This window comes from Odontesthes bonariensis, chromosome 14 (assembly GCF_027942865.1).
Source record: "Odontesthes bonariensis isolate fOdoBon6 chromosome 14, fOdoBon6.hap1, whole genome shotgun sequence".
Classification (NCBI taxonomy): Eukaryota; Metazoa; Chordata; class Actinopteri; order Atheriniformes; family Atherinopsidae; genus Odontesthes; species Odontesthes bonariensis.
In genome coordinates, this window is record NC_134519.1 from 15408360 (window position 1) to 15435272 (window position 26913).

At 40.5% G+C, this 26913-nt stretch overlaps 2 protein-coding genes across 3 annotated transcripts; one reads left to right on the top strand and one right to left on the bottom strand.

Moving 5' to 3' along the window:
- Positions 1-2836: 2836 nt before the first annotated feature.
- On the bottom strand, positions 2837-9435 carry tcea1 (transcription elongation factor A (SII), 1). Of its 2 annotated transcripts, none has more exons than XM_075483099.1 (10): positions 9204-9435; positions 8072-8134; positions 7892-7997; positions 7214-7316; positions 6951-7096; positions 6788-6844; positions 6363-6517; positions 6087-6233; positions 5763-5834; positions 2837-3251 (listed from the first exon to the last, which is right to left on the bottom strand). In XM_075483099.1, exons 1-10 carry the CDS (start codon positions 9276-9278, stop codon positions 3243-3245), a joined length of 933 nt encoding a protein of 310 aa, XP_075339214.1. In that variant the 5' UTR covers positions 9279-9435; the 3' UTR covers positions 2837-3242. The 2 variants fall into 2 exon arrangements, with proteins under 2 accessions (XP_075339214.1, XP_075339213.1); XM_075483098.1 differs by having other exon boundaries at positions 6951-7099; positions 9204-9434.
- A 3256-nt stretch (positions 9436-12691) lies between these two features.
- Positions 12692-23246, top strand: LOC142398284 (uncharacterized). Its single transcript, XM_075482246.1, has 5 exons — positions 12692-13360; positions 16841-17000; positions 17575-21042; positions 21118-21270; positions 21361-23246. The coding sequence occupies exons 1-5, from the start codon at positions 12692-12694 to the stop codon at positions 23244-23246; spliced, it is 6336 nt and encodes a 2111-aa protein (XP_075338361.1).
- The last annotated feature ends 3667 nt before the right edge of the window (positions 23247-26913 follow it).

Here is a 26913-nt window from a genome sequence, read left to right on the forward strand (position 1 = left end):
AATTATCATGTGTTTTGTCTTGATTCCTTAGTCGTGACTTCATCGGTTCATGTTAGGAGCGCAGAGGATAAAGAGAGCACATCTTTGTTTGCTGTGGAGAAATAAAGATCAGCGGATAGGGCTGGTTGATCGGTACTTCTTGCCAACCTGTGTGTTTCACTGTGGCACTTGTCTTAGAGTTAACTTTAACTTGATATGTGCAGTTTGAGCTGATGAGTACACCGTGTAGATCAACCTCAAAATAATCTAAGCCAATGGTTTGGAGTGATGCCTATAAATGTTATTTCTTCTTCTGTTTACTATATGAAATGTGTTATTTTGCTCTGAGTTTACTGAAGAATACATTTAAAAAAAAAAACAACAACAAATAATGTGAATGTTTACAGTATATGATTTAGATTTTTTTTTCTGCTACTCTCTGAGAAAACAATGACTTGTGGGCATTTCAATTAAGATAAAATAAAGCACAATAATTTTACTGGCTCTGGTGTGATTTTAATTAAACCGCATGATACAAAAATCGATAATTCAGAAAGACAGAAAGATTTGTTTCTGCCATTGTTGGGATAAAAAAAGATTTTTTTCTAAAGAGACTGGGCAAGTATATCCAGCTAAATTTCTGCATAAAGTATGCAGAAATATGTCAGCTATAAAATGACATACTCTGCATTACGTGACTGGTCTGAGTTAAGTCACAAACACAAGGATTACATGTTAGATCATGTGAAATTTAGATACATGCAAGCATGAGTGGTGTTAGCTGCAGCTACAGCAATGGTTGGAATTATTGGAAGCCCTGGATTTTTTGCAGTTTTGAATACATTTCCAAATGAATGACAGTTAACTGATTCGATTTCAAGAAAAACAATCATAAAAAAGGCTTCTTCTCTGTTTTGTTGTATATTAAAATTACAAACAATAAATTTATCTTGCACAAAACGGTTGGCACTTTTCATGGATATTTAGTTCTAAAGGTTCGAAACTATTCTTTGACTCATCTTGACGTTATTTACGCCTGTCAAGCTTGTAGTTTCTGTCATTCTTTCGCTGTCCTCTGTTTAAGCAGGTGTCTTCAGTGCAGTGAGAGATTTTTAGCTCTCTCGGTTTTCAGAGATATTTAGGTCAGGACTTAGTATTGAGTAACATCCATCCATTTTCCATACCTGCCTAATCCGATTTAGGGTTGCGGGGGGGCTGGAGCCTATCCCAGCCGTCATTGAGAGAACCCACGTGTACCCGGGGAGAACATGCAAACTCCACACCGAGAGGCCCCAGCCGGGAATCGAAACTGGAGGCCCCCTTGCTTAAAACAGTCCATCTTTTTCTTTTCTTTTCTTTCTGTTGGATGTGGACTTGAGGTAATTGTCTTCTTGAAAGCCACAGTTATTAGCCAATCTAATAATTAATTTGATACATCTAATGCATCCAGTAGCAAAACAGCAAGGTAGCCCCATTGCATAATAGAACTTCTGTCATGCTGTGCTGTGGTTAGGGTGTTGTTTGCATGCATGTAAATTAATCAAAGAAAGTTGAGTCTGGTAAATTTTTGTGTTTATATATTTCTTATTTTACTATACGAAAACCTTTTTTTTGGTGGTTGATGTTCAAAACGTTCGGCTATTTTGTGAAACTTTACATCTGAGGATATATAATAAAAATAAATAAATAGATAAATAGTATATAATGCTCATATTTCAGGGGGACCTATAATTTTGACCAGCACATAGCAGCTTACTCACTCTACAGATCTCCAAACTGAACATGCAAGTTTTTTTTTCTCCCCACTGGTCACCATCTTTAGGTCGACCATTTCCTGGCACGTGACTTTAAAGAAAGATGCCGTCTAGGAACTCCCCTATACAATTTTAGATGAGTTTTCATTCCCTCAGATAAAACTTACATCCTCTCCTCTTGACTCAGGCAGTTTAATCTGAGCAGGTTTTAGGTCGAGCGATACCTCATCTCAAAACCTTCACGATTTGTGCTGACATCTTCCAGAGTCCGACAACTATAACTGAAGCTCGCTCCACTTCAATGACTTCTTCTGTACTTACCCGAGTCACTTCAAGCTTAATCTCGTAACATAGCAGTGCAACATTGCAGTACAATCTGTACAAGCACATTTAGTGCGTGTGTTTCATCCAGTGAAATTTTGTGTGACCTTTGAAGCAGCAAGAAGCCCAACAATAGTTCAAACAGTCGTGAGCTTTTCTTTTTCTTTTTCTGGGTCGTCAAATGAGTCCTGGGGAAGAGCAGGTAGAGTATTCACGATTCGTGCCCCTGAAATGAACAAGATATTTTAAGAAGTGTAACTAATCTAAGAGAAAGCAACCCCTAAACCTCTGATAAGTCAAATTAAGTCAATGAGATTCTTCAGACAAACAGTAGAACAAAACTTCCTTCCCATTTTGTTTGAATTTAATTAAGAGATTCATTTTTGATCACCAGTCTTGCTCAATATCACACTTTTTCAACAATTAAACTCTCAGATTGTTGCACATCTGATCTGGGTTCAGCTTTGACTGGGGATCAGGCAGTAAAGCAGCTCATCAGCACAGAGTGGTTGCACCTGGCAATCTAAAAAAGCTTCAGCAAAAGGGGAACAATTGAACGTCTTCCCTGATCCAGCCAATGAGATTGTCCTGTCTCTGCACAGATTAATATGCATACATCAGCATTCACTTTGATGTGATGAATATTCCACCAATTACAAAAGTATACTCCCACACACAACATGTTTGTCCTCTCAGATCCTTACTGGCATTAGTACAATGTAAAAAATTTACATGAGCAGAAGACTGAAGGCGCATCATAAAAGACAAGTAATTAAAAGCACTTCTATTTAATCAAATGGATTACATTTTATTGGAGAATTAAATAAAACAATGCAATGCTGTGTGGGAAAAGCAAAAACAACATTTGCCAAAGTGTTAAAACTACGTATAAAAAATGCAGATAAAAGAGAATGAGACAGGATTGATGGCATATATCTGACACAGAAACAACTAATAACAATAGTAAACGGGATTTGGGGAAGGGGGGGTGGGGCGTCGGGGGAACTGACAATGAGGTCAATCTATGAACAAGATATTTATTCAAACGGTAACCGCAGTGGTATCTTCGTGTGGCGTGTTGTGAACAATACACCACAGAATAAAAAGCTCCAATCTGTTGCAGATAAGACAGAACCTGGTCCGGGAATTTTGCTACTTGTCGGAGTGCTGAGGATGATGCCGGCAGATTCAGCAGAACTAGGGCACAAGAAAGCAAAAATGAATTACTCACGTACTTAATTGAGACAGCTACGATCACATAATTAATAAGCAGCCGGAAGGTGGAGAATATGAATTCTTGGTTTCCGCACAAAACGACAGGACTTAATTAATTGTTTCGGAGGCACTATTTTCTGGTTCTCTCTGCTGAACTGCTCTACAAAGGGCAGACAGGCGCGTGACACTCATCACCTGCCATTCATTCAGATCTGCATCATCACCACGGACGCCATTCAAACAAAACTCAATTGTTGGGGGTCACAGAGGAGGAGCGGCTCATGGTTTGAGGGATGCACAAGGATACGCATGTTGTGTTGCTCTGACTGAGGTTTGTCATTTTTGATCAAACTCTGACCATCGACAAAAATGGAAATTGCAGAAACATCAAACAGCAAAGGTAGCCTTGTTGTGCTTTTGTTCAGTCTTTCACACAGCTTCATGCAACACTGGGAGCATTTGCTCGACTGCGAAAGTCGCATTCACTCAAACAAGCAGAAAAATCAGGCCGAACTCTCAGAACTCCTGTTAATAATTTCCACTCATCCTCTGTGGTGTTGTATCTTTGTATCATATAACGTAGCAAGCTTTTTCTTTTCTCTTAACCTCTGAACTGCTCTTTATTCGAGTCAAGACCCTATTACAGGTTGACTTCTAGCCTGGTGTCACTGGTCATAACTATGTAATGGATGTATTCAATTATCAGGAGGCTGCAAATGGCATTTTAGAGCGACCATGTACTTTCAACACCTCAGAATGCCAAGTAGCCTCAGGGAAGCTTCTGAAAACATTAACGGGTGGAATAACAATCCCTGAAGATGAAAATTGGACGCGGTCCATGTTGCAGACAGAACACAACGCAGCTGCATCTGATTGGAATTCAGGGGTTGGATAATTCAGTTTTTCTGGAAGAATTACCAAATACCTCAGTTACGGTTTTTGATTCTGAAATGCATCTGAACGCTTAAACTTAAAGAATACAAACTCTATGTCTGTGTGTGTGCAGTAAAACTTTAGAACATTAATGTTAAACTGACCGTGGGGATAATGAATATAGAAAATAAACAATACTTCAAATCATTCAAGACTAAAAAGAACAAAGAAGAAACAGAAAGATACAGAAAACAAGGTAAAAGAGAAAGCGATGACACGAAACAATGCTTATATTGTGGTTATTTGGCATCCCTCAGGGTGGGAAAATGAGTTCCACATCCACAAACTGCTAAGGACTCAGCAGATGTGCACGCTGTCCTATTCACACCTTTTGGGTCAGCTAAACTAAAGCTTCCATGCGTTGGTATATATGTTTTATGCCTTATACTTTGTGCTGTTATTCATGTACAGCACTTTGTCTCAGCCACGGCTGTTTTAAAGGACTTTATAAATAAAGTTGAGTTGAGTTGAGTTGATGTGAATTGAATAATATTCAGTTTTTTTTCTCGCAGTATAAAGTATCAAAAACAATTATTAGCCACTGGTCTTGGCTGATCTTGGTATGGCATGTTATTAGTCCACAGTACTTTGTGGCGATTCTTCAGCAAAATATCTCTTGTCAGAACAAGTGCCTTGGTTGCTCTGCAGTGCCTCGTCTCCTTTTTCTGGTATTATCTGAGTGGAGATTGATTCAGGTACACACAGAGTTGTCACACGCAGATGCAGAAGGACCCAGAGGGAGCCTTGCAAACTAGTGATGGTGATGAAATGTAGGTGTCACACACTAGAAACTGTGACTGTGCCTTTAAGTTACAACGGGGCTGTATAACCTGTGAACTCTCATGACACTGAAAAATGGAAAGCATTGGGACGTAAATGTTCTGGTTCACAGCGTGTGTGTGTTTTTCAACTTACAACACTGAAACTATCGATGGTTGTAATGTGGAGTCAAGGGCGGATTATAGTTCTGCGTCTATCGTCTTGACGTGTTGCTTTGCTCTGGTCGCGAACCACTTTTCATGTTATGGTTCTGCAACCTCGGTCTGGAATTTCTAGGGACGCACAGCAGTTTCCCCTCGCGAGAATTTCGGTGGGCGGTAACGAGAACTTTCGGCGGCGCCGGCGGAAGTGTTTATCTTTAAAAAAAAAAAAAAAAGTGTATGCAAGATATGGATCTGGAGTTGCTCGACATCGAAGAAGAATAACTTCTTTTATTGGAGTTGGCGAAAATGCAAAGGAGGAAGCCACACAGACAACCGGAAAGGCACACCGAGGACCAATCACAGCCGCTTTTGTCTGCGCACTTCCGTTGGTGGTCTGCGTGCGTCCGACGTGTAGTCAGGATTTTTCTGAGGTGCACGACAACGCGCGCAGAGCCACTGCGTGGGGGAGTGGTCAAGATTTTGACGCTCGCAGAGGCTCTGCGTCCGAGCGTCAGAGGCTTTGCGCCTGAAGCATAAATCAGGCTTCAGACAACACAATTTCAGAAAGTCTGATGGGCGTCTCCATGCTAATGGTTGTCAAGACCGAGTCGGCAAAACCTTCACTAAAAAAACTTACCTTCCATCTATTTCCACACTGTTGGCAAAAGACAAATGTGGTCATTGGCTCATCAGCACTTCGAGTTTGAACCTGGGAATGAGCAAAACAAAGGAAAACACCACTTATTACAGCATCGTGCTTGATAAACCCACCCGCAGCATTCATTTATTGCATGAAGCAATAACCTAATCAAAGCATATAGGGAGCATATTTTCATATCATTTGTTTAGCTCACCAGCATGCCAACATGAACAATGCTGCACATGAATAACATAAGACTCCACACTCATTTCACCGTACATCGTAACATCTAGAGGTGCATCTATAAGCTGACATTTCTACCTGTGTGTAGGTGCAGCACTTCCCCTTGCATTTGCCACAGGTGAAAAGATCCGTCTGAGTGCCCCCGGTGGTGGCCATCTGGTGGTCCCTGACAGCTTCTTTGGTCAAATTCTTTCTCATTTCCTTCAGCTCATCACTAGCCATTTCCTACAGAAACATGCCAATATTACCTATGCCTTTAAAAAGAAGAAGAAAGTGTCTTTCACTCTGGCTTCATATGGAGCCAGAGCATGCAACACTTCTTTAAAACTCTTTTTACATGAACAGAAAGCATACCTCTGCGGTCATTTTGGCCATCCGCTCTGGAGTCACACTTCCGCACAGTACAGTCCTCCTTAAGTTTGGGTTCTTCACATCCTTCAAATTCGAGATCCGGCTCCGCACGCGGTTCTTGTATTTCATGTCTGTGTTCTTAAACTCTTGGAAAATAAGTGAAGCAAGTCAAGGAAATTCAAATGTAACAGTGTGGTAGAATTCATTATCTATTACAAAATTCAGAGCGTAAAACTACACCGTCAACTGATGTGTTTATAAGTTATGTTAAATCACGTAACTTATGAGGCATTGTACAACTGATAGCACAAAATAAGTCAAGAGACATTAGAAATCACTCATGTGCTCACTTTGACAGCTGAAAACACAATAGTTGTATTTAGAGCAACACAAATGACTGCTTCAAAAGCGTTCAGTGTAAAAGATATATTCCTCAATCTGTGCTGCGAGCTCGTCACAATCGGCACCAATAGCAATATGATCGTCTGAAAAACAAAACAGGTTTCAGAAGGAGGGAATAAAAAGTTGAAATGCAGTAAATCAAGCAACAGTAACCAAACATAGTGGATATCAAACGCTGAACCTCTCTACCTCCAGTCTGCAGAGCATTGGTCAGCATCTCTCTGCACTTGACCCTGATAGAGTCGGAGGTGTTCGGGGCTCGAGGAAAGCAGTTGATTAACGTGTTGGAAGCAACTTCAGTGGGTTCGCTCTTGCTGCTGGAATTACTGCTGGAGCTGCTGTGGGAGTTATAAGAAGCATCATAACCAGCTACTGCCCCAAACACACGTTAAAAACCAGAAATGTGGTGTAATAAGTATTAAAAAAAACAACAAACAGCCTTTTCTTGTTACCTTTCTTCTTTTGCCTCTGGACTTCCCTGCGAGGGAGAGACAACAGGTGTTGTTTGTTCTTTCCTCTTCTCGTCTGAGGGTTTCTCTCCACCTCCAGGTTCATCTGAAGTCCAAGTGACAGAAATTAGGCAAAAACGATTAGCAAGTAAGCTAGAGTGGTACAAGTGTTAATAAAGCTAGGACTGGAAGCTTGAGAGAGTTGCCTGACGAAGTGGTGATATGTGTCTCTCTGTTGAAAATTCTGTGTTATTTGGTTATGTTGGGGACCTTTGCCGAGTCTCCTTGTGCCATCAGTGTCTGGACAAAACGAAATAGCACATGAACACACTGCAAACACTACTTCTAACTCACAGTCAGTATGTACAAACTAAGCCTGAACGAGAAAAGCATAATTTGACTTTGCAGATGGGGGCGGAAATACACACAAAAACAAGGCATGAATAAAGCAGCATCTGCTTTGCGTTTTTCATCAATGACATACGGAGCTGGTCGCTCTTGAGTAATGATTATCAGTTAGCCTTCAGCTTCTTCACCTCACACGGATGTGTTGTTGTGAAACTGTGGCTTGTTTTGGAGAGAAGATGATAAGAAACGAGAATAGTTTGTGTGCGACGTGTTAAGTTATGCGTCTGCCTCCTGTTGTCCTCTCCCGGTTCCCTTCTAGTAAATAATAATTACCCAAAAGCTTTTTCCACGACTTGATCAAGGACTTGGCAAGAGAAGTCACCTCCTCATCTGTGCTCTGCTTGCGGATGGCGTTAACGGACATTCCAATTCTGGTGGACTGTGGAAAGACAGCATGTCAGTGCTTCAGAGTAGCAAAAACAACAAACCCTGAGAATAAATGAGCAAATATACCTGAAGCAGTTCCAGAGTCATGGGAACACTGCGCAACTCTTTCAATAGATCCAAAGCTCCGACCTGCAGAGGACAGAAGATCGAACCATTTTACACTGAACTTCAAAGGTATTTTTTCATTTGCTTATTCATACACAGATGGACAAGAACTTCTGACCCAGCATGACATCAGCATGGCTCGATTTCACGCAAATATGGATTTAATCTACATGAGCCAAAGTTTTTCTTGTTGTTTCTGTAATGTTTCAATTCAAGTAAGCTTACCAAAATGAAATACGGACAGATTTGTAAATTAGTCGTTATTGGGAGAACAGAGTAGGTGGAGGAAAAGACACTCTTCTTCATTCATGTATGTTAGTCTGATTTTGATGAGATATAAAAAGATATCAAATTCTTGTTATTTTAACCACAGAACAATCTTCATTTTTCGAGTGAGTAACTCAAGCTGTCAAATGTGGAGGCTAGAGTAAGTAGCACAAAATGGAAATACCCAAATTAATTACGAAAACCTTGAGAACTGGACTTGAGTAATATATAAATACACCGGAAGATTAATACTGCACACAATCGTTAGCCAAAGCTTTGTTAATGCTTAACGCCACTGTGCTTACTACAGTAGTTACAGCAGCTAGGCGGCTAAATGGTAGGCGAAAAAAGACGAACTAAGCTAGCTGCTCAAAAGCTTCAAATATGCTCACACGATTAAAACATGCATGGTGACAACGTTGTTTTGAATAAAATAATGTTTTAAATCGATATTCAGCTGAAATAACCACATGCAGGATTATAATTTTCTGTAAGGCACAAGGCTAGCAGGGGTTAGTATGCTATGTGGCTACATACTAATAACATAAACAGACTTGTGAGAAAGCTAGTTGTTTGCAGCTAACCGGTAAGTCAGAAACACACATAATAGCCGTGCATCTTATTGTTAAAGGTAAGCAAGTGGGCATTGGTAAAATAAATACACATCTGCGCATTGTTGTTAGTAATGGACGAACTTACAAGAACCCATATTCGCTAGCATCAACCCTCATCACATCCCATTAGTGGCTACGTTAGCTACACATCAACATTAGCATTGTCGGCTAGCTGCAGACAGGTAGGCATTCATTCCCCTTAGACATCTCACCCCGTTCTTCTTCTGCGCCATTTTATCCATCTTTTTCGCGATTCTGATTATCTCCTCTTCCTCCTTCTTGCCCATGTTGACTGATCGGGTGGATCCAAATGTTAAGATGCGACCAAAAAAAGAAAACTCGCGACAAAGACCTCACCACTGAACAGAAAGCGGCGGCCTCAACTTGGCGGACCGGGACCGCACACTGACTCTCCGCTGTGTAGCAGACCTGACTAGACGATGCCCACATAAACTTAAGGAGACGTAATCGAGACAGAACCAAGGATTACTTTGGCAGACGCTAGAGGCGTTGTTGATAAATAGTCAATAATATATTGACATAGCTCAACATTTTCCCAGTTTTGAACAAACATATGGAGTAACACGTCTGACTAATTTCGCTATGAGAAAAAAATGTATCTCTTTTTAGCATTATATCAAATTATCTCTAGATGGCGTCAAAGAGCCACTTGTATTTAAACAACTGTAGAGACAAACGTTATTGTAATCTAAATTGATACCTACTATAGATTGTTAAATCATAAGCAAAATAGTGTGAAAAAACAGGTAGGCCTATCAAGATGCCGTCAGTTTGTTGGCATTTCCACTACTAGAAAGATAGTTGTAAATATAAAGTGTATGTTTTGCTGCAGTTGACACAATGAGGCACCAAGTGTAATTAAAAGGCAGTGCAAGAACCTCACACTTGCACGGAGAGTCATCTGGTTTTGTCTCTGGCTCTTGATGAAGGCAGAGGTGTGCAAACTTGTGACCTAAATGGTAAATGGACTGTCCTTACACAGCGCTTTTCTGGACTAGTTGACCACTCAAAGCAATTTTACACTACAGGCCCCATTCACTCATTCACACACTCTTACACAGCTCGTCCTTTATTCAGTGTTACGGGCAACACAGTGTTTCTTTTTCTCCGTCACTCACATCAACACATTCACTTTCTGAGGCAGTACTGAGTTAAGTGCCTTGCCCAAGGACACTTGTGGTCTGGGGAAGCGAGGAATCAAACCACCAACTTTGCAAACGGCAGATGAACACTCTTCGTTATGTGCTACATTCGCCTTGTAACAATTAAAAAAAAAAAAAGCGCCAAGCTGGTTGTTAAAGTGGTTTAAATGTACAGTTGGCAAAAGGGAATACTAACACACCTGAAAAAATGTGAGTGGTTCGGTCGTTTACTTGCACTGGACTCTGTGTGACCCTCGCTGCCACTCGCACCGGTCAGGCCCCTCCTTCCATGAGCAAGCACATGTTATTAGGAAGCAGTAGCTTTTACTCAGCTGGGGGCAGTTAGGAATTGGCACACTGCCTCACAACTACAGAATAGTGACACAGCGTTGACCTCCTATTGCATTTAGACCATTAGTTACAATCTAAAAAGCCTAAATTAAAATCAATCTCAAATCTATTGCTAGGTATATTGTTGTGGATATACAATAATGAAATGCATGGAATGTGACAAGTCCAAATACTGACAATGTGTGTCTTGAGGTCTGGCGGTGGAGTTACTAATACCTGCTGTGAGGTAAAAGTGCACTCTAAAGACCTTATTCTGCCTCATGCTGTCAGCAAGTGCGCAAAATCTTTAAACTAATCCCTATTAGGCCAAGACCTTGCAAATCTGATTATGCAGGCTGCTTGCAAATTGGAATACTCCAAGCCACCTGCGGTATCTGTTGGGAACAGCAAAGGTTTACTCGTATGATTTAACCCAGACATTTTATTTACTTTCTCCAACTCTCACCAGTCCCCTTTCCTCTCAAACCAGTTAGCCTTTTACACGCACATTCCCTGAGTTTTTCTCTCACTTAGTCTTTTAGTGCAAAGGCTCCTTACGTATCAAACAAAAAAAATTCAGATCAAAACTTTTGCATGATTTTCTTTGAAGTTGAGGTTTCCTAAAAAATAGAATCTCAACGACATATCTATTCTACTTGAAGAAATCAAAAAATGTTGTTCCATATCTTCAGGAAAACGCAAAACTAACAGCTTCTGGAAATTCAAGAATGATACAAGCAAAGTAAAAGTTTCCAATCTGTTGCTGCACAGGTCCTGTGTAAGTCCCCCTTTTCTTACCTTATGTGCTGATTAAGTGTGAGCAAAGATTAAGCAAATTGGCCATGATGTTGCGTGTCCCAAAATAGCCCATGAACACCGCTGAGAGGCTTTGACCAGAGCTCGGAGCAACAACAGATGAATAGTTTATGCTGTTTTTGCTGTTATAATTCAGGAGAAATGCGAGCTTTACGGTAAGCTTTATTCATCATGTCAGCTGAAATGTTTGTTCTGTTTTGTTTTCTCTTTTGTTTCATACAGGATGTAATTTGTCTTACTGCCTTGTATGATTGCCGTGTGTAAGGCCTGGGTTCACAATCACTTAGACTTGCTGTTCACAGTGTCAGTGGACGGTTATAATTAATGGTGAACTGGATTTGGTCATGGCGTTGTTGCTTTTTTACTGTAAACTTATATATACAATATGATAACCGTTAAATATGCTATACAACATACTCTTTTCTTGAACACAAGGGCATATATTTTTGTAACCAGGTTGATATGTCCTGCAGATTACTGCCCAGGTCCCCCTTGAAAATGAGATTTCGATCTCAATGGGGTTCACCTGGTTAAATAAAGAGAGAAAAAAAAATGTACCAATATGCTCTCCTCTACCATTTTATCTGTCGATGTCGTGCAACTTCCGCATCAGCCAAGTAATTTTTATTTATTATTATATGAATATAATAGACAAAATACATTCAAATGATGAAGTCAACTGTTTTTTTTAGACACACCTTGTTGACTGTAAAGCGCTGTGTGTTAACAGTTCAGCACTAAATCTTAGTTCATGGAGTGGACTGTATGACGTTCAGGTTTTGTTAAAATGCTTGTAGCTGTTTAAACACCTTTAAGTTTATATTTTAGGGTGTAGGTTACGATACTGCTAAATAAACTGCCTCTGAAGAGTGTAATATACTGTTTTCCTGATTAAAAAAAAGCAATATTAACCACTTTGATTTACCAATGACAACAAATATAAGGAAAAAAAATATAGTTAAACACAATGGAATTACCACCCATAATCAAAAACATGACATTTTGATAAGCTGGACATTTATTTTTTGCTTTTCTGTGTAGAATGGCGTCTTAAAGAACTATGAAACTGGAATCACATTTTAGGAAGATAATATGCAAAGATATAAAGTCTTTTCAAATTTTACATATATATATTTTTTTTGAAGAAATGCTGTATATATCAATGCTGTCTTGGCCACTATGCCATTTGTAGAAAGTACACTATTTTAGAGCCTCGAGGAAATGTGGCACATCACAGAACACAATATGTGTGTTAGTTCATTGAATAAGAGTGTAATATGTTGAGAAAGTCTTGATTTGTTTTGATTTTCACACAACTTTAGCAGCAAATGAAAAATTAAAGCTACAGAATGATTTTATGTTTCCTTTCTTTCTAGTCTCCTCCATACAATATGAGCAACACACCCATCCAGGACCCCCCAGCCCAGGGGTTGTCCTCTGACAGTGGGCAGACGTTACCATCCCGACCTTTGCAGTCCATCTCTGAACCTTCAACTTCTAAAAGAGTATGCTTCTACAAAAGCGGTGACTATACTTTCAGTGGGCATCGTATGATCATCACTGCCCGCACCTTCAAGACGTTTGATGCTCTGCTAGATGCTCTGTCCAAGAAAGTGCCTCTGCCTTTTGGAGTTAGGACCATCACCACACCTCGAGGAACGCACCTTCTTAAAGCTTTAGATGATTTACAGGATGGGGGATCTTATGTTTGCTCTGATCAGAAGCGTGTGAAACCTCTAAACCTGGACGAAGTGAGCCAGCGGCAGGTTCCTTGGAATACCACCAGACCGCCCAGTGCAGGGCGACGAAGGCGTCAAAGACTCCAATTTGGCCAGTCTGGTAAAGGGAATAATGCTGTCAACAGGCCAGCAAAGGTCACCCAAAGGGTGGTAGTACGAACACCAAAGAAGCTTGTGGTCATCAAAAACAGGGATCCCACTGTTAAACGTACAGTTGTGTTGCAGAGAAGAATAGCACCAACATTTGATGCTTTGCTGGATTACTTGTCTCAAATCCTGCAGTTTCCAGTGCTGAAACTCTACTCTACAGAAGGCAGAAGAGTAAGTGGATAAACTGGAAATGGGAATGATCACTAGATTTGTGAAATGAGCATAATATTAGTTTAATCAAGTCCAAATAAAGTCCTCCTATAAATAATATTCCTTACAGGAATAGGTTTTGATTGGAGGACTTGTTTAGCCTGGCTGACGCGTCCACATCTCGATTAGATGGTGGTCTGGGAACTAGGTGTGCATTTTCTCGTATTTGAGGCGTGGTTTACGAATGCCTAGAGCCTTTTATTGGGCGCTACGAATGTCTATCAAATGGCGTCGGGTTCTTCCCATGCTGCTTTGCGCGCGATTCATAGCCAATTGTATCACTTATACCAGATGACGTATGTAGAGCAACAGAAATTCGACGAGGAAGAAGACGCTTTACTGTGAACGCCAAACGTTGCTCTTTTTTAAAAGTAAACTTGCGTTCTAAGCTACTTAAAACACTTTCTATGGCTGCATCGAACGATAACGTTGTGTCCGCTGCCATGTTGGATTAACACTCTACAAGCTCCCCCCCCCCCCCCCGTTCTGTGATTGGTTCCCTAACTCAGGCAAAAATAAGGGTGGTGGTTTCCAGGCTGCCTTTGCAGTGTGAATGAAATCGCGCGCAAAGCAGCATGGGAATTCCCAGGCTAGGACTTGTTGGGAATGGTAAGACATTTGGGGTAATACGCTTATTTGTTTTTTGCAGAGAGTAGATACATACCATGCACATACATGTCCATTCAATGTAAAGATAGAGCCATTAGTCAGCTTTGCATAAAAACTGTAAACAAGTAACAAGATGAGAAGACAAATTGTTGTTTCTACAGTTACAGAGCTTTTCACATATTAGATGGGCCTTGGTTGCACACTGATGTCATGAATGAAAGTACAGAGACAGCATGGGAGGTTGAAGTGAATCTGCCGTGTTTTATGCCGTTTAGGTGGTAAGGAAGGTAGTAACATTGGCACAACTAACTATATCTGTAAAGACAAGCCAGCAATTGTAGAACAGAGCACTATAACCAACGATACTATGGACGTCTGGCATGTGTGAATTACCAGAGAAACAGTGGTGGGTTAAGGGGGATGTATTTTTTTTTTTTGTCTGATTAGCCACAGTTGATACGTGGAAGGGCTTTTGTTTGAGATGTTCTGAACTAGGCAGGCATTATGTAAGTTTTTATATTTCGATGTCAGATAAGTAAAAGTAGTAACACCTTGATTACAAACAGGGCCTTCCAAGAAGTTATGGGGCAGTTTTTTCTGTGGAATATAACAATTTCCTTTGATGTGGACTTTGACCCTTGAGACTCTTTTACGTGCATGAATAGTAGTAAATCACTCTCATGGGATTCATTTTAGGATGATTATATTCTGTCTACTTTAGTTTAGTTTAAATTCGGTTTTATTTACATTTTTTAAAGGCTGTTTGGAGATGATCATCCAACCTCTTCAGACAGGCTGGAGTCAGACATAGTTGATGAATCTAGTTGTCAAATTGTAAAAAACAAAGAAATCTCAAAATGTCGACATATTTGTAGGATTCAATGAAGGGAAGAGACTACAGACTACTACAGTAGTAGGAGAATCTGATCACCCTCTGTGAGCATGATTGAGTGGAAAGACATCCGGTGTAAGAGGGTTGCATAAACAGAGACACATTATAAAATGGACTGCTGGGATAAACTCAATTTCCAAATGAGTTAAATGTAACCTCATGTAATTCATGAGATTTGATTGGATCATATGCACATCCCTCACCCACAATGTTTGGATAAGAGGTTAGTAAAGCTGCAGTCTGCAGGATTTGTTGTTGTCATACGTAAAGTCCTATTTTTTTGGCATTTTAAGAGTTTACATGATCTATCAGAACGCTTAAAGTTGAAAACGGTGACCTCCGCAGTCGCAAAATGCAAGAAATGCTTATTTTTTAACCGAAAAATAAAAAGTTATTCAACTTCCTGTCCCGCCCCATCAAAACACATGTGAACTCGTGCACGTCTACGTGCACGCCAGATGCGCGTACACGACTCCTCATTCATCAACTCACCTGTCATTTGCGATCATGGAAGACACAGTAAGTAGACTAGCCCGTAATGAAGTTCAATGTAAATAAGCTGGGGACGAGCCTACCTTGTATCGCGCGTGCACAATCGGTGATTGACAGGCAGCAGAGCCCAGCTCGTATAACCTGATTGGTTACCTTTTACCGGTCCGGTCTGCAATTTTGTAAACAAACCTGCTGGCTTTGGAGGGACCTAGCGGGACATATAGGGGACCTAGAGAACTCATTTTTTTTGTATTGGGGTATTTAATGTACTACTTACAGAATCCCCGGACAGTTCCAGGCATTATGTTTGAAAAAGAGTTGCAGACTGCAGCTTAAGGAAGAAAGTACTTCAATATTGATTCAATATATTACCTATTATTTAATGAATGAGACCAACTCATACTAGCACAAACTTATGTGACGGCAAGTTTAATTTGAATCGTCAAAGTTTTTTTTTTTATTCACATAAAGGGAATATTGACAAATTGGTCAGTTGAGATTTCTTTTACATGTATTTTGCACTGAACAAGGGATGAATAAGCAAATAACACAATTTATTTACAAATTATTTTCATTTCAGTGTGTTTAAATATGCAAACCAGGGGATGATTTTATGCCTTTTCAGTCTGCTCCATGCTGTGTTAGTTAATGCAACTTCTGGTTTTGTCCTTAATGGACTTATTTTCTAAAGTGACCCACAGCTATATTAAGCAATGGTGTGTCTGGGTCACACAAACAGGATTGTCTTTACTCTGTTTGGCAGACAGTAACAAACAGAAATCAGCCTTATCTTTATGCACCATTACTCCTCTCAGATGAACCCTTCTTTAATTTTGATAGTATATTTGAATGTTTTACATAGATATCTTAATTAAAACTGCAAAGCTTACTTGCACTAGAGTTCCCTTCTGTATAACATGGCCCTGCACAGTCTGTAAGGGAAGTTTTCAGATGTGATGCAATTTTAGAGGCATGGTTTGAATGCAGTGCAGGACCTGATAGAGGGCTGAAGTGCAGATTGATTTTGTAGAATGTTTTAATGGCTTTTAAAAGTTTGATTGGCAGAGAAAGATTAAGCGTGAGGTAAACGTATTCCAAGAAGTGCTAAGAGGCGCAATCAAAATATCTACCCCCTGATGAGCTACCACATTAATCCTTTAACAAGCCTCCAGTTAAAGATCATGAGAATCTTTAAATGCAACTAACACCATTAATGCCTACTTATGTTCCATGACCAGTGGTCTGTCATGATAAGGTGTGGCATAAACAACTCAAGGTACTTGTCCATGCAAGGAGAGCAAAGTAATTTAGCAAATGCTATACTGCAAAACTAAAAATGGTTGCTTAATTAGTATGAAACAGTTCAAATAAACCATTGCCATGTTTCTATTTGAAAAATAACATTTTGATGCCGTTATATTTCTAACGTCTCTATTTTTTTCTTTCAGGTTGATAGTCTTCCTGCACTTATCTTGTGCTCTGGAGTTGTTGTGGCTGCGGGCAACGAGCCCTTCAGATTAGGAAACAACAGTTTTCACAAAACAGGCCAGAAGGCTCAGGTCATGTACATGGAAACTGAGGAACCATTGACATTTCAGCCTGTAACTAGTAAGTATTTATAAGACTAATGGAAAAACTAACCATCTAAACCATCTAAAGTCATTGTTTCACATACTTTACATTTTGTATTCTCTCTTGATCAAGGAGAAAAAACTGAAATAAGACAGCATAATTATATGACTTTCATGAAGTGTGCTTCACATGAAAAATTCAGTAGTTGCTCTTTGCTAAAGTTGTTTAAAGAGTGATGAAACAGCAGCTGAAAGCACGAGGAATAGGGGATAGAATCCTAAAGTGAAGCTTTAGTTAAAGTAAAGTTACCTTAACTTTGGCTTGATAAATGCAGGTGTTGCTCTACCCTAATTTGTTGTGAGACAGGATTGGTATAACAGTTGATATGAAGCAATGTATAGCTTAGTAGACAAGCTGGAATCAGGGCAATTAAGGTACTCACTTATCATCTAACCATCAACGTGAAAGCAAATAAGCACTGTTTATGATTATGTTGAACTCTTTTACTTAAATGCTTCCATCAGACTTGCATGAACACTGTATGATGCTTGTCATTTTTTTCTCCTTGTGTCCCCCACTTCCATTTTCATCAAATGCCCTCCAACAAAAGAGAAGAACAAATCTGTCTCAAGTGGAAGAGGCTCGAGGAACTTCTCCCTGTCATCAGAGCGATACATCGTCAACCAGATAAACAAATCTCAGAATGGAAGCATGAATGGCTACGTGCATAACCACAGTGGATCAATTGAAACAGAAGCCAATCAGCCTCACGAACCAGTGGAGATGTGTGGAACTGGGAGGGTAGATGATGAGCATCAAACTGGCATTGTGCCACATGATGATGACATTGAAAAGTCTTTCCGTGTGAATCAAGATGGAAGCATGACTGTAGAGATGAAAGTTCGTCTGACCATTAAGGAGGAGGAGGAGATGCTCCACTGGACCACCACGCTCAGCCGCTCTAGCCTTAACAAGAGGACAGTCTGTGCCTCTGTTTCTGGGTCGGGCAACAGCTCACCTGACTCAAACAACGCCGTTGCCAAAGATTCCTCAAACATCCAAGAGGATGAATCAAAAGAGGAGAACTATAATGACGGAGCTGGAAAGGGCGTTGGCTTTAATGATGAACGATTATATGAAGGCTACAGTTCAACTGCTTTGGGTAAAGCAAAACAGAGTTTCAAGCGCCCTCCTACACCAGGTCCTCGACATGTTAATAAGAAAACATCTGTGGAGAGTGTGAAGATGATAACAGAAACAGGGGTTCAAGAGAGCACCCTGGGACATTACTCCTACGTGGAGAGGACAGCTGATGGTGAGACAACTGAGGGATACTGCGTTGTCAGACACAGCAGCAGCAGCAGCAATAGGCCGATCCCAAAGCCGAGGAAAACTGCGTCAGCAGGAGCAAACAACAACCGCTCCTCCGTCAAGTCATCGGAGGTAGCTGAAGTCCTTCAGATAAGGAATGATGGGATGGAGGTTACAGAGACTGTGATGCATATTTATGAGAGTCAAGGCTGCTTTGACAACTATTTCGCAAATGACGAATATAGTCCAGAAGGCGCATCTTCACCTGGCTCCTCTCCTGTGTCAGAAAGCAAACCATCCACAGAGTCAAGGCCTCCCTCTTCCAGCAATGATTGTGACATAGATTGTAACTGGCAGCCACCCACTGCTGACTCACCACAGAGGCAGAAAGAGGAGATGCTATCTCTGTCATCGGAGCGAGAATCTCTGACACATCAGGTTACAAACAGTTTAACTTCACTGACTGAGAACGAAGCCCAAGCGGCAGTCAACAGAAAAAATTCGGAGACAGTTAAAGAGGATAACAATCCTAAAAGCAAGAAGAAGAAAAACATTAGACCAGTTGGGAATGAGAAGAATTCAGCTTCATCAAGCATCACAGATAAAAAACAGAAGGAAAGCATAATTGGCTCTTCAAAACATAGCAGATATTCGTCAACTGACAAACTTAGCAGTGACGCCAGTGCGGGAAAAAAGAGTTTGAATTCATTAATAAGTTCTAAAAGCAGTTTAAGGAGTAAGGGAGCAGAAAAGCCTCAGCCTAAGAGGGCAGCAAAAGATGAAAAATCCCTTGGGAAGGATTCAGCCTCATTGGTTAGCTCTGAAAATGTTAAGAGAACTCCATCTCAGAGACAAAACGCAAACAAAACCGCTGGTAAGGATAATGGCTATAACGTAAATACTCCAACCGGAAGGCCTCAGATGAAGAAGAACATTTCAGACATTTTTGAAACGAAAAAATCACTTTCAACAGGGAAGAGGACAGCCAGCAAGCCAAAATCCATGATTGAATATAGTTTGTCACCACCCAAAAAGTCTTTAGAACTGAGTGAGAGTGGTTCAATGCCTTCTCTCAATCCCACCCCCTCTTTAATCCACCAGTATGTTGAGGACTGGTTGGAGAAAGTCAGCCCAGACCAAGTGCCATACACCGAGGAGGCAATCATGGATGAAGCAGATACTCGGACAAGGGTTATATTTAAGATAGGCGATGACTCTGAATCAGATGAAATAAATGAATGCCAGAGCAATTTAAGTGATGTTATGAAGAAATCACCCTCTTGTCTCTCAGTTCCTATTTATCATGAAGGGCCAGTGTCAGCTCCACTGCTCAGTGATCACCGAACACGAGGTTTATGTGTTTCCATGCCAAGTGTCAGTGCTGACCCTGTGCACCACGAGAACAGGCTGAGGTCACACAAATCGACGGAGGCCATCGTTCCAGATGACAGTGAAATATCTACGTCCAACATTTTAAGCCCCAAAGCAAAGATAAAACCTGTCCTTCGACAGCTTTGTTCATCGATTCAGTGTATCAGAAGAGCATCTGCCAGCAATGAAGAAACCACTCTTCATAATTCTAACAGCCTTCCTGATTTCTCAAAGCAAGTAACCTCAGTGTTTGGCTCCTCATGTAAAGCCTTTATGTCATTCTTGTCAGTGGTGACTCTGAGAGAGAGCCTAAACGGCTCAGTCGAGAACCACCTCGAGAGTAACCCGTCGAGAACCACCTCGGAGGCCATGCTAATGATGGAATCCCTGCAGAGAATATCCACAATTGAAGATGAGGACGAGCAGAGAGCAAGTCTGACGGATTTGCAAAGTAGAGCCTCTTCTCAGCTGAGAGAGAGGTGGAATGATTTCCAGATTTTGAGGGAAAGGCTTGAAAGTGAACCTCTTTCCCCCAGAGTTTCAGAAACAGAGTTTGCACTAGATGTTGTCTCTGAAGTTGGCGATGCATTTGAGGATCAGGATATGATCATTGATGAACTGATGGATGAGTTGAACATGCCACAAGAGCTCAGAGCAGAGATTACCTCAACAATCCAACAGGCTAAAAGTTTTTACCCTGTCGAGGAGAGCACATTTGTTGAAACTGTTAGAAACCAGTCAGACACAGAGGAAGATGTGGAGCAGTTTGTCAAAGAATGCTCAGAAGAAACTAAACATTCACCAGAGCCTAATAGAACAATTGAGGACATAACTAAAGTAACACAGGGTAATGACAAACCTGAGGAGGATCAGGAGTTACAGACAGAAAATAATGAGCCATCAAAAGACAAGGAGAAGGAAGCAGTCGAGCAAGTAGAGATCAGAGAATCTGAAAACACACCAGTTATAGAAACTGATGAAGAGAATGACAATGAAGGACAAGCAAAGGAGAATGGTAATGAAGAGGGGGGAATGGAGGAGGAGGAGAAAAATGAAGAGCAGGAGGATGGGGAGGAAGAGAAAGAAAGTGACAAGGATTCTGTTGAGAAAGTAGAGGAAGGGACAGAGGGAGAGATAACAGGAGAGGTAGAGGAAATGGGGGAGAGATTAGAAGTAGGGGAGAAAGAAGAAACCGAAGAGACAGATGAAGGATTAGTAGAAGACGAAACAGGGGAGGAGAACAGTGATATAGATACAGATGAAAGAGAGGCTGCTGCAGAGACACAGGAGGAAGACAAAAGTATGGAAGGCGAAACTGAGGAGAGGCCAGGTGAAAACGAAGAGGAAGCAGAGTCTATAATTACTGAAAAGGAGGAGAAGGAAGAAGAGGATCCAAGTTCTCAGGATGAAGAGGAGGAAGTGAAAGAAGGCATTGTCGAAATGGGGGGACTTATTCAGAAAGATGCAGAAGAAGAGTTGGGAGAGGAGGAGGAGGTAGAAGAAACTGATGCAGTTACTGAGAAACATGTAGAAGAGGACGTTTTTGAAGAGACAAATGAGGAAATTGATGTTGATGTTGAGGAAAAAGAAAAGGAGGAGAAAGAGCAGTTTATAGAGATGGATGGTGAGGGGGATGATGAAGAGGAGGAAGTGAAAGAAGGCATTGTAGAAGCGGGGGAACTTATTCAGAAAGATGCAGAAGAAGAGTTGGGAGAGGAGGAGGAGGAAGAAGAAACTGATGCAGTTACTGAGAAACATGTAGAAGAGGACGTTTTTGAAGAGACCAATGAGGAAATTGATGTTGATGTTGAGGAAAAAGAAAAGGAGGAGAAAGAGCAGTTTATAGAGATGGATGGTGAGGGGGATGATGAAGAGGAGGATAATGAAGAAGAGGAGCAGAGAGAAAGCGAGGAGGACAATGACGAAGAGGAGCAGAGAGAAAGCGAGGAGGACAATGAAGAAGAGGAGCAGAGAGAAAGCGAGGAGGACAATGATAGCGAGAAAGAGACAGAAGAAGAAAAGTGTGATGTCGTTGAAGATAGCAGAAAAGTTCTTGAGAAAACGAGATATAGTCTGATGGAAGAATCAACAGAAGAGAAAGAAGTCATAGACGAGTCAGAGGTTGAAGAAAATATGGCAGCAGAGCAGACTGTAGGTGAAGAGGAGCAGGGCAGTGTTGAAGAAAACAAGTTAGATGAGGGATTAAAGCACATGGAAGCACAATCAACAGATGAGATAGAGAAAGGACATGTTTCTGAAGATGTAGACAGTTTTGCTGATGACGAGGCCTCTCCTTTCCAGCAGCCCACTAGTAGTTGTGAAGACACAAAATCTAAACATAACGCTGAATCTCCAGCCACATACTCTTCTGAAGGCCAAGGTGAGGATGACAAAGGTGTAAAAGGCGAAACAGACGAGGTGGGAGAGGAGCGTGAGGAAAGAAGCAGCAGTTCTTCCCATCAAGTGGAAATATCACAGGAATTACTTGACTTTGTGAATCATGCCCTCCAGTCTTGTGCACTTATATTCACATATGACACTCAGGGCAAAGTTAGGATCGAGCCTGAGGATGCTCGAGTTGTACAAACAAAGCAGAGTATGATACCGAAAGGTAGAAAGGATAGCTCTTACGGGCTGAAATGCCTCCCTAGCCCAAACACCTCTGATTTATCTGATTATAGGCCAGAGACATCGGAAAGTGGAGGATATAAAACTCAGGAGTCTTTAGATATTGTCTCAGAGAGTGGAGAAGAGGCGTCAGGGAAATGTTTTCAAGTGCGCCCCCATTCAGCAAAAAGGATTGAGAGGACATACATAGAGCGGGATGGCTCAAAACTGTCCGTGGCAAATAGCTCAGATGCCTTGCACAATTCCCTTGTGGGGAGTTTCTCATCCACTGACACAGGCATTAAAGCCTCGAGGGAAGATCTTTCTTATCTCAGTGCTGCAAGCTCATTAAAAGGAGACACTGAAGCTGACACACAAAATGTACAATGTATTTCTTTCAACACTGACAAAGACTCAGCCGACGGGGTTTTAATTGATCGAGGGAGATGGCTGCTCAAAGAGAACCATCTGATAAGAAAATCGCCTCCAGTCACTGTGGGAATGTACGGTAACTTCGATAGCACGTCCATGGACACAGGTCAGGAGAACACAAGCGAGGATTCCCCACCTCACTCTAAAACCCAGCACAGGCCCCTTGCAGCCCTGTCCTCATCAGAGCTTGAGGATATGGCAAAGCCTCTAACTCCAAAGTGCACCTACTACAACATGCCTCATGGAAGCGACTCTGACCCCTTCTTAGATGACTCCAGTATCAGAAGTGGGAAACAAGATTCGATCAGTGTGAAAGGAAGAGGCTTCAGGGTGTCGCCTACTGTTGATACTTCCAAAACCTGGGCAAATAGAAACGGCAGTCTGTCATCCTTTGCATCCGTTGAGTTTAAAATCCCCGATAGAAAAGTGCATCCTGAGGGCGAGTCGTCAGCTGTGACACAGGCAAGAAGGACACCTAGTGGGGAACAGGTTGTGCTGCAAGCACAAGACTCTCTGGACTCACTTCAATTGAGGTGCAGCCAATACTGCCCAATATTATGAGAGCGGGGCACTATAATTTCACAGAAACACAGTGTACGGTTAGTTTTGTGTGACTTTTTTTTTTCTTGTGATGCTGCTAGAAATGTTTCATTTTAGTGAACTACCTATCAACAATAACCTCATAGATGTGTATGTTGACTGAGGAGAGTTGTGCCTCTTATTTACGTTGTAATATAGTCAAAGATATTTTTATACAAATAACTTCACTGCTGTCTCTCTCATGGTTGCAAATTATACAACAGCATATAACCAACAAAAAAGTCACTGATATCTTCTGAAATGTATTGCAATACATCCAAGAAATGTCTGTATCTGCCAAAGAAAGATGTATTTGTATATATTTTATTTATCTATCTATTTATTTTAGATTACTACAAAATGTCAAATACCTGTGCATTTACCCAAGGACCATTAACTGACAAAATTTGTAAATTACTCAAATAGTAGCTTGATTGAAAACAGAGTTGCAATATTTTTTTTCTTTTTCAATATGTATATATTTTCATTCAGGATTTGTCTCCACTCTCTACTCACACCATCTGGGTGAGGCAGAACGCCACCCTCCCTGAGTCTGGTTCTCTCATAAAAGCGAATATTTTTCCCTCATCTGTCATCATGTGCTCACTCCGAGCAAAGATTTGAGTTTGTGATCTTGCAAAGACTTCTTCTTGCTGTACAAAAGTGTCACAAGACTATTCATAAGTCTGTGAATAAATTAAATGAAACTTCAATCCTTAAATTCTAAAAATAAACTCAAATCCAGATGCTAAGAGTCTTTCAGTAATCTGATAAATACCCTGAGGACAGATGCAGCAACTAAACTCTGGATTGCACACCCTTCACTGGTTAAGCATACGGATGAACTGGTGTTTCTGTTAATCAATCTGATACCATACATCCAACATACTTGACCTGAATGTAAGTTTCCCATTATTCCCCTCAACTGTAGACAATTGAAAGAAAGGAATCAGATCCATGACTTTTTTGAAAGTTTGTCAGGTGGACAAAGATGCAGCTCTGCTCTTGCTCCACATCGACCTGAAATGTTATTAAGAGGTTAGTGGTGTCGTCACAGCTTGTTTTTTCCTCCAAGTCGAGAGAAAAATCTGTGTTTGAAGGGGATGATTTCCAATGTTGCACATTCTTTACTCGTACATCTATAAGCTGTTTTATAATTACATGACTTATAATACGTGTATAATATCTTAATTACGTCTTTACTAATTGGCTTTAAAAGCTTATAGATGTGCAGTACATTTCATACAAGCAAATATATATAATTGAATTTGAACAGCTGATTTGTCTCACAAGCAGTAAAACTTCATGCTTGATTTGCTCGTCAGTAAGACGGCCATTGTGTACAGTCTGACAAAATAATTGGATGACATAACCCCAATGACATGCCCCTTAAAAGTTACTTTCCAAATCGAGATTTGCAAATTGGTGAAACTAATCCTGTTTATGATGATTGCCAAGAACCATTTTCATTCTAATGACATTTGACTTTTATAAGTTTATTAAAGTAACAAAACACGTGAATTGTATATCAATCCAGGGGTTACAATAGTCAGTTTATCCTGAAACTTGAATGTTTCAGACCATAATAACTAAACCACATCGGGCTTAGTTATTAACTTTCTGAAATAATCAAATCATTACATGTAGTTGTCAAAAAGACAATTTACGATTGAAGTGCCGATAGAAAGCTTTCAGACTTTTTCTACATTTCTTTATTTGTCAGACCCTTTAAATACGATTAAATGAATATTTTCTCATCAATCTGCACAGACTGCTGAAACATTGCTAAGCAAAAAATAAAAATTTTTTTTCAGTGTTTTGAATTTTATCAAAAATTTAAAAAAAACTCCAAAGTGTTAATTTACTTAAATACTCGGACCCCTCACTCAGCACATGCATGAAGCAGCTTTGGCAACTTAGGGATCCTCAAGTCTTCTTGAGAATGGTCCCACACACTGCAGGGCCTTGTGGTAGACTGACAGCCTGCCCAGGATATACCCTGCCTCTCGCCCGTTGAATTGGATTAACCATTAAAAACAGGCGTTTCTTTCTGTAACACCATCACTATAACGTTGGGTGTATTTTACCTGATACAATGTGCCCCCCCCCAAATAAAACCCACTACTTATCAAAACATATTAAAACACAACAATACATGACAAATTGAAGTACTCATCTTTTATTTCCAGCTATACAACACCTCATAAAACAAAAAAGGTACAATGGGGGGATCCTATAAAAAAAAAAGCTTACTTCAGTAAAAAAAAAACATAATACAATGATGCTGCCTTTACCCTATTTGATCATATATGGTAAAAATCAGGTGATCCTCAGAAATTGTTTCCTTCGCACATTTTGGGAACTATGGACAAATATTTTATTCTTTGTCGATCAGAGTGCTTTACTTCTCGTGATTTGACAGTCCTTCAAGTGCCTTTTGGCAAACTCCAGGGGCCAGTTTGCCATCTGAGGTTTTTCCTTTTATTAAGGAATGTCTTTTGTTTGGTCACTTGACAGTAAGGGACTTGGTGAAAGTTTTTCCTACTTTAAGATTCTCCCATCTTCATGGAGTGACTCCGGAACTATTTTATTATAACCATAACAAACCACATCTTACTTGTATCCACTTGTATGTATTGTATCAATTTTACAATGAGTTTGAATCTAGAAAATCTAGAAAAATCGAAAGGGTCTGAGAGCTTTTGTTGTCTCCAGGCTTTATCTCCACTCATCTTCAGACAGGTGAGGAGAGGGTGAGCGTCATCTGCATTAGTCAGATGGTGTCAGCGATGTCCGCTGAGCCAGTCAGGCATGTTCAAACAACAACTGATGCAATCCTCAATGACTGGTTTAAAATAAATGTGACCAGAGAATTTTATCCTTGAAAATACCGGATGACAGCAGGTTTTAATGTGTCCATGGATCAATTCAGACAATTTTATCCTACCCTTCTGACAACTCACATATGCCAATTTCATGATAACGGAGGGGGAAAAGCTGCAAAATGCACTGGCTATTAAAGTGTGTGGGTGTTTCCCCTCCCTGTTCCTGACCAAATCACTCCCTGCGAGCATGCACATGCACAGAGTGAGATAAACAAAGGGGGAGACAAAGACAGCAAGCAAGAGAAAGGTCTTTACAAAGTGACCATCCTGGATACTTTCCAAGGGTTTTGCCAGTCACTATGGAGATCTGGAAAACAGCCCCAGCAGTTTAATTCCTCTGTTGTTATGATGGTCAAAAGGTATCCAGTGAAAGCTCTGCTCTCCAAAATGAGCAACTGTCCCTGCTCTGCTCATTTTGCTTACGACTGACAGATGAGGGCCAGTATGGACTAGTAAAAAAAGATAAAAGAAATAAAAACACTCTGAAACTCTGAAGAAACAAAGAGAACTAAACTGAAACTACGAATAAAAGTACAAACAAAAGCCTTACTTTTAAGCTCATATTAAAGTTTAAGCAAAGAAGTATCGTCAGCTAAATTAAGTGTAATGAGTAAAACTTTCAGGGAAATATAATAATACAATAACATCAGAAATAGTTTTTTTGTGCCATGGCTTGTTGGTCAAGACTTTTGCACACAACTGTATTTTCACAAAAAAAAACCACATTTAATGGAATCAGTAGTTGTGTCCAGGTTATGTTTGAA

Coding starts and splice junctions, on each gene's coding strand:
- tcea1 (XM_075483098.1), bottom strand. CDS start 9,278: ATGGGCAAGAAGGAGGAAGAGGAGATAATCAGAATCGCGAAAAAGATG. Junction 7,998..8,071: donor TGACTCTGGAACTGCTTCAG/GTATATTTGCTC, acceptor GTCTTTCCACAG/TCCACCAGAATTGGAATGTC. Junction 7,100..7,213: donor CCAGAGGCAAAAGAAGAAAG/GTAACAAGAAAA, acceptor TAACTCCCACAG/CAGCTCCAGCAGTAATTCCA.
- LOC142398284 (XM_075482246.1), top strand. CDS start 12,692: ATGAGCAACACACCCATCCAGGACCCCCCAGCCCAGGGGTTGTCCTCT. Junction 17,001..17,574: donor GACATTTCAGCCTGTAACTA/GTAAGTATTTAT, acceptor CTCCAACAAAAG/AGAAGAACAAATCTGTCTCA. Junction 21,043..21,117: donor GAAGGAAGAAGAGGATCCAA/GTTCTCAGGATG, acceptor AAGATGCAGAAG/AAGAGTTGGGAGAGGAGGAG.